General features: G+C 37.3%; 1 protein-coding gene across 2 annotated transcripts; it reads left to right on the forward strand.

The window, feature by feature from the left end:
- The first annotated feature begins 27 nt into the window (after window positions 1-27).
- mapre3b (microtubule-associated protein, RP/EB family, member 3b) lies at window positions 28-11,472 on the forward strand. 2 transcript variants are annotated; one of them, XM_036210592.1, is made up of 9 exons: window positions 28-160; window positions 3,127-3,194; window positions 3,781-3,905; window positions 4,386-4,531; window positions 5,473-5,629; window positions 5,709-5,750; window positions 7,495-7,628; window positions 7,739-7,891; window positions 10,335-11,472. In XM_036210592.1, the coding sequence occupies exons 3-9, from the start codon at window positions 3,785-3,787 to the stop codon at window positions 10,401-10,403; spliced, it is 822 nt and encodes a 273-aa protein (XP_036066485.1). In that variant the 5' UTR covers window positions 28-160; window positions 3,127-3,194; window positions 3,781-3,784; the 3' UTR covers window positions 10,404-11,472. The 2 variants fall into 2 exon arrangements, with proteins under 2 accessions (XP_036066485.1, XP_024147351.1); XM_024291583.2 differs by lacking the exon at window positions 5,709-5,750.
- The last annotated feature ends 1,099 nt before the right edge of the window (window positions 11,473-12,571 follow it).

A 12,571-nucleotide genomic window follows, 5' to 3' on the forward strand; every position in this document is an offset into this window, starting at 1 on the left:
AAAAAAAAAAAAAAAAAAAAAAATCTCTGCTTTTTCCTCCGGTGTGCGGCGCATGCGCACTGGCAGCAGCTTAAGTGGGAGCAACACTCGGGCTTATAGCAACGGAGAACCCAGCAACGCAAACAACGGGACGTCGGTGAAAGGAACCGGGTTCACCTGAGTGAGTAAATAAAAAAGATTCAGCCTCTAGAATAAAAGTATTTGACGTTTTGGGGGCCGAAATGAAGTAGTTTCGGCCCAGATTTGATTGATGAATCGGCTGGATAGTGGAGCCGTCCCATCAGAAGCAGGCGTTCCTTTATTGAAACGTGTGTATTATCCAAAAGGCCTCCAGAGGGGGGTAAGGTGGTGCTAAAAAGTCCCGTTTCCTACTAGATATTGCTCCGAGTTTTCACACATTATTGTTTTAAAATAAAACAAACCGGACATCTCTAAAGTTCCGGGACGGCGGTGAAACGCTGGCGGAGCTCCGTTAGCGGCGCTAGCGGCGGCGCTGTTAGCCGGGAGGGAGCTAGCTACCGAGCCGCGACGTCCGCCGCACCGGCTCACGTCTGCACCGTGTGCCGTCCGGGGAGCTCGTTTGGGCCGGGAAAGCCAGCCACGCAGGCCCCGGTGTTCCGTCTGGAACCGGTGCAAACGTGAAGCAACAAAAGAATATGATCTGAACAAATAATAACCATAGTTTTCAGTTATTAAATTTACATTTAGGTGAGGAGGATGTGTTATTACCAAAATAAACACAACATCCTTTATCCGCAGCTCAGGACTTTTATTTTATAGTAATTATTCATAAATGCATCCAACAAAAACAAAAAAAATCACTAATTTAATTAAATAACTTGTTTTTATTACGGGTTGATTTTTATGGTTATCATCTTCCTTATAGACTGATAATTGGAAAATTGCAAAAAAAAAAAAAATCTGACATAAATATTTCAGCAGATTAATAAGGAATTTCCATTTTTTTAAAAATAAATCTAGTTTTCTATTTATGGTCCAACTTTATAAAATGGAATCAATAATAAATATTTATAGATATTGATTTTATAAATAAAAGATGTCTGTATATTAAATCAAGAAGAATGAGGAAAAGACAATATAATGTAAATTGCATGTTGTAACAGTAGTATATTAGATCATTTACATTTTAAGTTTAGTCAAATTTGATATATCTTTTTTCTTTTTTATTTCTCAAATTAAAACAATTAGAAGACTTTGGCTTTCTGTGTATTAGAAGAAGAATCAGAATCAATTTATTTGACTTTTGTAATATTTAAATCACATTGGAACAACAACTGCAGGTCTCCCCACATAGACAAAAAAAACACAGATTAAAAGCATAAATAGATAAATTAGAAGCACTTTATAAGACCAAATATTTAAAAAGCATATAAGAGTAGATAATTAATTGGTTGCTCATCCAACCACAGGAGTTAAAGTGAAGCACTTAAGTGGAGTCTACCGTTGTACAACGCTCATCTTTTTGCTTCATTCAAAGACCTCACAGCCTGAGGAAAGAAGCTTCTGGAATGACGTGATGCTGTACATTTAATGTGCGATATCTTCTGTCAAACATCCCAGTAGCAGGATGACCAAAGAGATCCTTTAGGATCCGAGTTCCACAAGTTAAACGTCAGGATTTATAAAGGTTGCATCTCATAGTCCTGCTGCAACATTTTTTGCTCATTTAAAAGAAAAAAAAAAACTTTCTCCTTCTTCTGGAATAAGGTGTAATGCTATAGCGCGATCTCCACCTAGTGGCCAAACTGAAACACCTCCAGGAGAAGCAGAACAATGTTTACAATGTTAATGATCTGAACATTTCTAAAAAAAAATGTGTCTAAATTTGTAAACTCAGAATTGAATTGAATCGAATTCGATTGAGTGGATCGAAAAAAATCAGACTCAAATCGATCCAGGCTCTAGTGAATCAAATTATTTCTGTAAATTATCGATACCCAGCCCTACTATTAAGGGGGACATAAACGTGGACAAATGTGTAGAATGTTCTGGCCTGAGCAGTACCAGCAGTCCTCTGCTGTCACCTCTGTGAAGCCCCGCGGTCCGGAAGCCATTGTTGAGCCCGGCGTCCTGAACGCTGTTTATTCTGGAGACCCGCAGCAGACAGGAAGCTGCTCTCGACCTCTACAGTCGTGGCTGCTTGTTGCTCTGGTTGTCATATTTACATCGGCGTGTCACACATGCTGGTTGTGTGTTTGCTCAACAGTGTGAAGGAAACGTCAAACAGTTCGGCTAAAGAGATTAACGGTCAGATTAACAGGAGAAGCAGAGGTTGCTGGTTCATCTGTGACGCTTTCAAGGGAAAACGGGGAAAACTGATCAATCTGAAGGATAAAATCATAATTGTTAGGAGGGATTTTGAAGGTAAAGTGAAGTTTAAAGACTCACTTTGGTTAAAATGGAGTTTTTAACATTTTTCTGATGATGGAGGACATGTATAAAGAAAATTAAACTGAAAATCATATTATTACGCATTTTTATATTTAAATTGTTGACTTTTTAAAAAAAATATTCAAACTAAAAGCAGCTTAATCATGATTAAAAGACTACTGTGAAGGCTTTAAAAATAAACTAACTGATGATCAGAGTGAGTCTTTAATAGAACAGATTTTTTAGATTATTCTGAAGGGAAATAAAGATAAAAAAAACAATTTTTACTGTGTTTTTTTTTAGTAATATTGTGTAGCTTGATGCCTATAAAACACTAAGAAAAAAGTGTAATTTATGTGAAAAACTGATAAAATGTTGATCAATAAGGGCTGGAAATCAATAACAAACAGCTAATCTGGTAAATATTAATTTCTTTGTTAAATTTTTAACAAAAGATCAGAGAATTAAAGCAAAAAAATAGTCAAATTTCATCAGTAAAATGATAATTTTCACACTAAGTTTAACAGAAAAGCAGTTTTTGATACAGTAAAACAGCTTATAAAGGACATTCATTTAACTTTTCAAATTTAAACGAATGTTACGTTTTTAATAAATTATTGATTGGTGTGTTTGTTTTAAAGGAAAATCTATAAATGCTCTCTTTCTTTTTTGTTCTTAAGATTTGTTTTTCCCTCATATTTTGTACTTTTGTTTTTCCTATAAATGTGTCTGCAGGTCTTTCTCTGTAGTGGTTACTCACACTCCCTTCTTCTAAAGTTCACACCAACACAAACTCAACAAAGGTGAGTTTATCATTTTTTAAAGACATTTTTGCTGTGATGTTGCTTTAAAAAGAGGATGATGATTTCTCCTCACCCTCATTCATGACCTACTTTTTCTTCTTCATAAGAAGATTTGAGTTTCAATCTAAAAATAACTCCTCATGATTTTTTTTCTCTTCACAACTTTGCGGTTTGTAAATGTTGAAACAGCAAACACGACTGCAGCAGGTTTTCCTGGAACGAGTGTCTTCTGTTTACTTTGGACACAAATCAGTGTAAAACTGGCCCAGATACTTTTTAATTAACTTTTTACTTTTTAATCCTGAAGAAAAACAAAGATAATTTGCTTTTGTTTATAGTTTTTAACAGGAAAGAAAAACGAGTTCATGAAAAAAACAAAAAAAGATGACATTAGATTTAGCACATGTGGGAGTTTTGATGTTAAAAACATTAAAAATGGTAAAGACTCTGTTATATTCCTAAAGTTTTTTCATTGTTTAGAACACTTGAGTTTTCAGAAGTCTTGTTTATGTTTATGTGGTAAATGTTTGATTTGAACCAAATAAATCAGTAACTCAGCAGTGATATACTCTGCATGTCGGAGCAGGAGGATGGCGGTGAATGTCTACTCCACGTCGATGACCGCAGATAACCTGAGCCGCCATGACATGCTGGCGTGGGTTAACGACTCGCTACAGCTCACCTACACAAAGATCGAGCAGCTCTGTTCAGGTAAACCCTCCTCCATTATGCTATGATGGACGCTCTCAGCGGTACTTCTGTCTCTGTGTGACTCAGTTTGATGACTTGCTGTCCCGCTTTAGTCTGAGGAAAGAAAAAAATAAAATAAAACAAGAATATAATTTTATAATTGTCTCAATGAAACAAAATAATAAATAAAAATATCGTAGAGTTCAGGAGGAGAATTTCCTCCACATTGGTTTTGGACTCCACCCACTGATGACATCATCAACACATCACGGGCCAAAGCTGATTTGTTGAAGGAACGCAAATTCTTCCCCAAAATTCAGACATTTTAACTCTGGAAACACCACGTTGTTTCCTGATGCTCTTCAGGACCTCTGATCACATCTGGACATTGACTGAACTTTGAAACCGGACCCCCCCTGATGCACAAATCGCATTTGTTGTGAACGTAGCTTAGGTGTTCAAAGGGGATGAAAGTGAAAACGTTTGAACATGTGATTCCAGGCGCGGCGTACTGCCAGTTCATGGACATGCTGTTTCCAGGCTGCATATTGTTGAAGAAAGTCAAGTTCAACGCTAAGCTGGAGCACGAATACATCCACAACTTCAAAGTCCTACAGGCTGCGTTCAAGAGGATGAACGTGGACAAGGTAAGGCTCTTATTTCCAAATGTGGCTTTTTTTCTTAACCCTTTAACACCTGAGGCGTCGTCGGTGACGCTTAAACACAAAATCTTTAACATACTTTAGCTTTTCAACCTTATAACTTTTCTTTAGTGTGTAGATCTACATGAACTTTTGCTCTAATTATATTAATTAATTTATATTAGGTAAACTCAAAAGTAGCCTAACAAACCGCAGTAGAAAATAAATTAACCAAAAACATTAGCATGTTGCTTAAATATTAGCTAAATTAAATATTAGCATATAAAAACCTAAGTAGATAACATATTAACCATAAACGTTAGCATATTGCTAAAATATTAGCTAAATTCCATATTAGCATATAAAAACCTAAGTAGATAACATATTAGCCAAATTAGCCAGCATAATGCTAATTTAACAGCTCAATGTCAAATTACTTTAAAATTACTGTAAACGGTGGTTTCAAAGTCCACAAAGTTTTTAAGTAAGTTTTTGAAGAATTTGAATAATTTCTCATTCATTTCCTATGGAGCACGCTTTGTTCAATATTTAAAAAACTTTTAAGTTTATGAATACCATAGGAGAATCACTGGGATTCTCCAGCTTGATTGTGTGAATGCTTACTAAGCATTCACACAATTACAGTAATCAAAGACCATAAACACTGGAGCTCAGGTGTTAAAGGGTTGAGCTGAAACTTGTTATATCTTAGTTACAGTTGCTCTGATGGGGGATACAGGCTGTCTGCAGGCAAAAAAGTACAAATCTGTATGGGGCATACACAGTGGCTCGCACTAAATATTTGTTTCTACAACCCCTCAAACCGCACAAGGAGCCCGTTGGTACTGCTCGTGTGACGAGTGCACGCTCTGTTCTTGAATTTGCACGCAGTCATGCAGGGACTGGTTTGCAGGTGAAGTAAAGGTCGGAGTGTTTCTGCCCCTCAGATCATCCCTGTGGAGAGACTGGTGAAGGGGAAGTTTCAGGACAACTTTGAGTTCCTTCAGTGGTTCAAGCGGTTTTTCGATGCCAACTACGACGGGAAGGAGTACGACCCTTTACTGATGAGGCAGGGCCAGGAGGGAACGCCGCCGCCCAACCCAGGTACAAAGTCCAGCAAAAGTGTGTTTGTGTGACGTTTAGTCCTCACCCCTTCATCCAGTAACATCCACCTCTAACTCAGGTCAACCCATTCATCCTAAGCATAAAAAGGCCTCCTGCTCAGGTAACACTCCCCCGTCCTGCATGGGTTTCTCTGAGTGTGACCTGCTTCTGGGTTTGTGTGTTCTGGCTGGTTCTGAACGGCATCTATAAGCATTTTCAGTCGTACACACAGGAGTTTTATTCATATCCAGGGAAAACACTTTACCACAGCCACAAGTTTCCTCCTGGAGTCCAAGTTTTTTTTATTTCCTCTCAGTCGGTCAGCAGACCAGTTCACCGTGTAACCACTAGGTGGCTTCTGACAAAGTAAAGCCTCCAAACAAAAACAAAGCTGCTCTTTGGCTCTATTTTTTTCTCATACTTGTTTGGAAGAATTTAAAATTTTTAATACACTTCTCTTTCATTTCTAAAAGAGGATCAGTGTTCTCATGTACAATTAATGGTTTGGATGGAGGTGAAGAGACATTTGAACTGCAGGAGTCTGGAAAACAGCTAAAGATTCTCAGATCATGTTCTAGATCAGAGGTCGGCAACCTTTAACAGTAAAAGAACCATTTGGGCTCGATTTCTACTGATCAAAACCTAGAAGGAGCCGTTTAGTCTTACTTTATCCTTTAAGAAATTTGGATTTGCTTTCTTGATCTTGTTTTTTTAATAATAAATATGAATTATGTCTATTTGTTGGCATGAACAGAAGCAAAAATAAAGAAAGAACCTAGCATCTCTCAAAATCTAATTTCTTTTCAACCTTTTTTTTTTCTAAATAAAAGTTTCTCTGTGTGAGGTTTATTGTTATTTTAGTTTAGGGTTGGATCTTGGTAGTCTTAGTTTGTGGGCTTTGTTTATTTGTTTTCTTTAGGTAGTTTTGGTTAACAGGTAGCTGCTGACTCAGACGGTCGACATGTCTGGATCAGCAGTCTCCATGAATTATTTTATGTTTGGACGAAGAGCCACCATGGAGAGATAAAAGAACCACATGTGGATCTGGAGCTGCAGGTTTCAGACCTCTGATCTAGATCAAACATGGAGTTGTTGTCTTGCTTTGCTTGTAGTTGTTCTGTAATCTTTATCTTCAACTTGTTTTCTGGAATCTTTGTGGTAGTGCCATTCCTCCTCCAGGAGCTTTTGTAGGACTTTTTTATGCTGTGTTCTCGTCTTTGTTACCACAAAACAAGTCAGCACAAGTTCTGCTTTTCATAGATGAAGAACATAGAGAAGGATTCTGGGTTGGTTTCTCGGGCTGCTGCTGCTTCATGATTTTGGTGGTTTTTGTTGGAGAGGTTCATGAGGAACTGCCCTCCAGCCGGTGCCGCTGATGGAGTGAAGCTAGAACAGGGGTGGGCAAACTACGGTCCTTTAAACTATTTAATCTGGTCCGCCAAACTGGAATAAATTACTTTGATCACCCATAGTAGTGTTTGATTTTCACCAGAGATGACACTACAGGCACAGAAAGTTATTCATTTGTTTTTCCAATTTTCATGTGTTCATTTCCAAGTCGGACAGTCATTTTTCCGATTGTTCCAATGCCACATGAACGCAACATTTTCCTGAAATGGAGTTTTTCACTGGGGGAACCCATTGGTGAAAAAAGACTAAAATGAGATTAAAGTACGTTTTTGTCTGGATCCCGTGTTATTTCTTTCTTTTACAAGGTGAATCACCAAAACCCGCCATGAATATGCCTCGGTACGGCCCTTCTGATACGTTTTAGAACATCCTCGTGGCCCACGAGTTAGACAGTTTGCCCACCCTCCTCAGGATTATGAGGTTCATCCAGAGTCGTTGATGTTTGTGTCTTTCAGGCCCCATGAGGACGTCTCCCACGGCGCCGAAGACCGTTCCTCCTCCTCAGAGGCAGATCCACACGGCGGCCCGCAGGAGCACTCCGGTTAGCCGGAATGGAGGAGATGGCGAGCTGGTGGAGCTCAACCAGCAGGTACAGAACCTCTGTCACTACGATTCTGGGTGGTGGGAGCCAGGAGGAGCCTTTGTGTTCCACACAGAACATTCGTCCTCAAAATGAAGATGTGTCTTTCCCTGGAGCAGATCATGGACCTGAAGCTGACTGTGGACGGCCTGGAGAAGGAGCGGGACTTCTACTTCGGAAAGCTCCGAGACATCGAGCTGATCTGCCAGGAGAACGAAAACGACAGCAACCCCGTCCTCAGCAAAATCATAGACATACTCTACGCTACAGAGGTGCAGCTCCACGTATTACTCTCAGTCAAGGCGGAATTAATATTAAACAAGTAAAAAAAAAAAGAGAAAAACTTCATGTAGATCTGCACACTGAAAACAAGTTATTAGGTTGAAGTTTGTTAAAAATTTTTGTTTAAGCGTCACCGGCAGCGCCTCATGTGTTAAAAGGTTAAAAATCAAACAAAAAACTCAGTTTTTCCCTTTTGCTTCACATCTGTTGAGCTGCAGCTTCTGGTAAAACTTCAGACTTTTAGTTAAAATATCACCAAGCACGTTCAAAGGTTCACTTAATGTTTCCATCCAAGTCAGGTAAAAATGTTCACAAAAGAAAATCTGCGAATATTAACTTTAGCAGTGATTCTTCTGCTCCTTTCTGCACTTAAAAACTCAATCACACTTTCAAAGATTTCTGCAATCTTGGAGAAATTATTCAAAATTTTTAAAAACATACTTAAAAACTTTGTGCCCTTTGAAACCATTGTTTACAGTCATTTTAAAATAATTTGACATTGAGATGTTAAATTAGCATATGCTAGCTAATTTGGCGTCTACTGTTTTTTATGCTAATATGGAATTTAGCTAATATTTTAGCAACATGCTAATGTTTTTAGCTTACATGTTTTCTATCTACTGAGGTTTTTATATGCTAATTTGGAATTTATCTAATATTTTATCAACATGCTAACGTTTCTAGCTAACATGTTTGCTATTTACTGAGGTTTTTTAATATGTTTTAATTAGGAATATTTTACTGATTCTTTATATTTAAATTTAAGTGTTTTTAGGGTTTTATGTCTGTGATTGTAAAAGCAGCTGGCCGCTTTTAAATTTCCTTCGGGATTAATAAAGCTTTTCTATTCTATTCTATTCTATTCTACTGAGGTTCTTTGTGCTAGTTCAGGATTTATCTAATATTTTATCAACATGCTAATGTTTTTAGCTTACATGTTTTCTATCTACTGAGGTTTTTATATGCTAATTTGGAATTTATCTAATATTTTAGCAATATGCTAATGTTTTTAGCTAACATGTTTTCTATCTACTGAGTTTTTTTTATGCTAATTTCAAATTTAGCTAATATTTTATCAACATGCTAACGTTTTTAGCTAACATGTTTGCTATTTACTGAGGTTTTAATGTATATTTTTTATGTATATTTTAGTTTATTATTTTAGCAAGATGATACCATTTTTGAATACTATGTTATCTACTGAGGTTTTTTATGCTAATTTGGAATTAGCAACAAGCTAACGTTTTTAGCTAACATGTTTGCTATTTGCTGATGTTTTATGGTAATTTAGAATTTAGCTAATATTTTAGCAAGATGATAACATTTTTGGATACTATTTTATCTACTGAGGTTTTTTATGCTAATTTGGAATTTAGCTAATATCTTATCAACATGCTAACGTTTTTAGCTAACATATTTGCTATTTACTGAGTTTTTTTATGCTAATTTGAAATTTAGCTAATATTTTATTAACATGCTAACGTTTCTGGCTAGCATGTTATCTATTGAATGGATTTTTAATGCAAATTTGGAGTTTAGCAAATATTTTATCAGCAACGCTAACATTTTGGGCTAATTTGTTATCTTCTGTGGTCTGTTAGGCTAGATTTTAGTTTACCTAATATTTTAGCAACAGCAAAGCGTTTTTTTTAAATATATATTTATATATTTTGGCATTTACTTGGGATTTTTAGGCTATATTTTGGAGTTGAGCTAGTATTTTAGCTATGTGCTGGTTTTTAGGCTAATTTGGCATCTACTAAAGGTAATTTTTTTGGACTAATTTAGAGTTTAGCTAATATTCAAGTAACACACTACATGTTTTTTGCTAAATTGCCTTGTATTGTGGATTTTAAAGCGAACTTACTACAAATTTTTCAGAAATGTATGCCAATTTCAGCTGTCTTTCATAGTTATTTAACAAAATTTAAAGCCTTTTAACAAATTTAGCATTTTGCAAATAGTTTTTGCATTTTAGGCAAATCCCTTCAGCAGTTAGAGTAAATTACTTCAGCATTTTCAGCAAACAGCTCCAGAAAAAGTATTCACCCTAACGTTATGCAACTTTATGCAACTTTTCTAGTTATTTTAGTCTTACACAATTATATATTTAGAAACGTTTTTAAAACACTTGTGAAAACCAGAAGAACCTCACAGACACTAACACACATTCAAAGAAACATTTGTTTTAAAGAATGTTATTCAGTTCATTTGATTGATTGTACATTAGAACTGGACTGAGTGACCCCGCCCCCTGGTGTTCCAAGCAGGAAGTACCTGCTGAAAAAGCCAAAGACTTCTATAGAGAAATAAACAGCTTGTTTGGTTTGTCAGAATAACCAATTTTGCTCTAAATCCTTTATTAACAGATTCTTGTTGACCCTTTTTTATGCAAACACACTAAACGTTCTATAAATTCCTCTGTGTGTGCAGGAGGGGTTTGCTCCGCCAGAAGATGAAGAGCTCGAGGAAGGACAACGAGGAGACCAGGAGGAGTTTTAAAGCTCCTCCTCCTCTCTTCACCACCGCTCACTCTCTTCTGTCACTCATCCTTTAATCTCTCATTTTTTTGCCCTTTGTGTTCCCGCCCCCTTCAGTTCCCGTCACCGTTTCCTCTGACTCATCCCGTCTCGTCTGTAGCCGGCCTCACCGGTAGAGACACTAAACGCAGTCTGGACTAACGCTCAGCCGCACGGCTCGGCCCAACCGCCTGATCCTACCCAGAAATCAGTGGGACAGCCGCACAGCAGGACCGCTGCCTCCTGCTGGACGTTAACAGAGGTGCAGCTCCGAAGCCAGCAGATACTAGTTTGTCCACCTGAGGAGGAGGAGGAAGGAGGAGGAGGAGTAGGTCCCTCTCTGGCTCAACGCACTCGGATGCCCTTTAAGGTGTCTGTTAGGAACCTTCTAGCTGGAAATTTCACCGAAATGACCAGACATATCAGACTGAACGCTCACAGGAAGTCGTTGTGAGGCCCCGACATGTTCTCATCACTTTTTCACAGCCTGTTTAGAAGAAAGCATGGTGTATTTATCTTTTATTTATTAATCTTTTTAATCTAAACAGCTTCTGATGAACAAACAGAAAACAGGATTTGGGGGATTGATGGTTTGCACTAAATGTAGCGAAAGATTTCCAAAATGCCAACATGCAGTGACTGGCTCCTGCCAGAGGAGACACAGGAAGATGTAATTTTATATTTTGTAGATTTCGTTTTGAAGAAATTTTATTTTCTCTTTTGTTTTTATTGAATTTTCTTAACGGCCAAGTCAGAGATGTTTGTGTAGAAAGGAATTTACAATGTTTGGCTGATAATTTTAGAAGGAATAAAAAAAAATAACAACACTACTAATGTTTGACTGTAAACTGGGTTAAACATTTTAGCTGCTATCATTACTTCTGTTATAGTTTTTCATGTGTTTCATTGAAGCCGAGGATGTTGCAGCGCGGGGTTTAAGAGTGTGCTTCACATCAGACCGCTCACCGCTTGTTACCATGGCAGCCATCTGACAAACATGCATCCTTTGAAGTTTAGCTGGAATGAAATAAAGCTCTGAGGTTTCAGGAAAATACCGTTCTCAGACTTCTTTTTAAAATGTTGCTTTTCTCATGATGCTCATGTGTTTGGGTCAAATTAAAGATTATTACAAACTGAATCCTAACATTTTAGCACAATTGGGTGCTGATACTTAACACTATATTAACAACAAAACTAATGTTTAAGCTTTGAGAAAAAACTCACTTTGGATCGGTTTCTGTTGTTTTTCTTTTTAAATGAGATTCTAAAAGTTTTTAAAAAGTTGGGAAAAGAGTAAGAAGAATGAACTTTGAAAGATATTTAATAACTCTAAAAGAACTACAAAAGTGAATTAATTTAATTTGTGTAGCTGTTCGCTGAACAATGACGGGCAACGATGAGCAGGAGCTCTTGAAGATCATGGAAAATACAAAAAAACAGCTCCCAGCAACAGAAGAGTGAATTTCTTGTGCTCTGCAGAAGTTATATCATAAAAACTTTTTTATTATTTTTTTTGGGCTAAAACGGCCATCATCATAATGAAAAGAGAACAGGGAACAGTTTTATAATAGATCAAAAGATGTCTGGAGTCTGACTTTAACAATCGGATCAAACTTCCTTTGTATTAATGAGACAAAACTTGAGCTCTTTGGAAATTGAAGAATATGAAGAAATAGAAGTGCTGTAAAGCACAGAGGAGGTCCCGGTATGGTCTGGGCCTACTTTGCTGAATCTGATGAAGGAAGTCTGAATCTGTACTAGCTCTGTGGTGGGACTGAAGCTGGCTCCTGTGGAGGAGGTGGCAGAGCCGAGAACTCTGGCCGTCTTCAGCTCCATCACGAGGAATCCCTCACATCCCCTACATGAGGCCTTCACCAGCAGGAGGAGCACATTCAGCAGCAGACTGCTGTCCCAGCGCTGCTCCACGGACAGAATGAAGAACTCTTTTGTTCCTCGCGCCATCAGGGAATACAATTCTTTGGCTGAGCATCTGAGGAGCCTTTAATTATTTTAATCCACTAATTTTTAATCAATTTAATCTATTGATATTAACTATTTATTCCTGTAATTTTAATTTGTTTTTTAATATTTTAATTTTGTTTTTAAATCTAAACCCCAAGTTTTTATTATAATTATTTGTTTCTTGTTTAT

Source organism: Oryzias melastigma, linkage group LG24 (genome assembly GCF_002922805.2).
Source record: "Oryzias melastigma strain HK-1 linkage group LG24, ASM292280v2, whole genome shotgun sequence".
Taxonomy (NCBI): Eukaryota; Metazoa; Chordata; class Actinopteri; order Beloniformes; family Adrianichthyidae; genus Oryzias; species Oryzias melastigma.

Excerpts from the sequence above, each read along its gene's own strand:
- mapre3b (XM_036210592.1), top strand. The coding sequence starts at position 3,785 with ATGGCGGTGAATGTCTACTCCACGTCGATGACCGCAGATAACCTGAGC. Across the intron at positions 3,906-4,385 it reads GATCGAGCAGCTCTGTTCAG|GCGCGGCGTACTGCCAGTTC; the intron begins GTAAACCCTCCT and ends ATGTGATTCCAG. Across the intron at positions 5,751-7,494 it reads TAAAAAGGCCTCCTGCTCAG|GCCCCATGAGGACGTCTCCC; the intron begins GTAACACTCCCC and ends TGTGTCTTTCAG.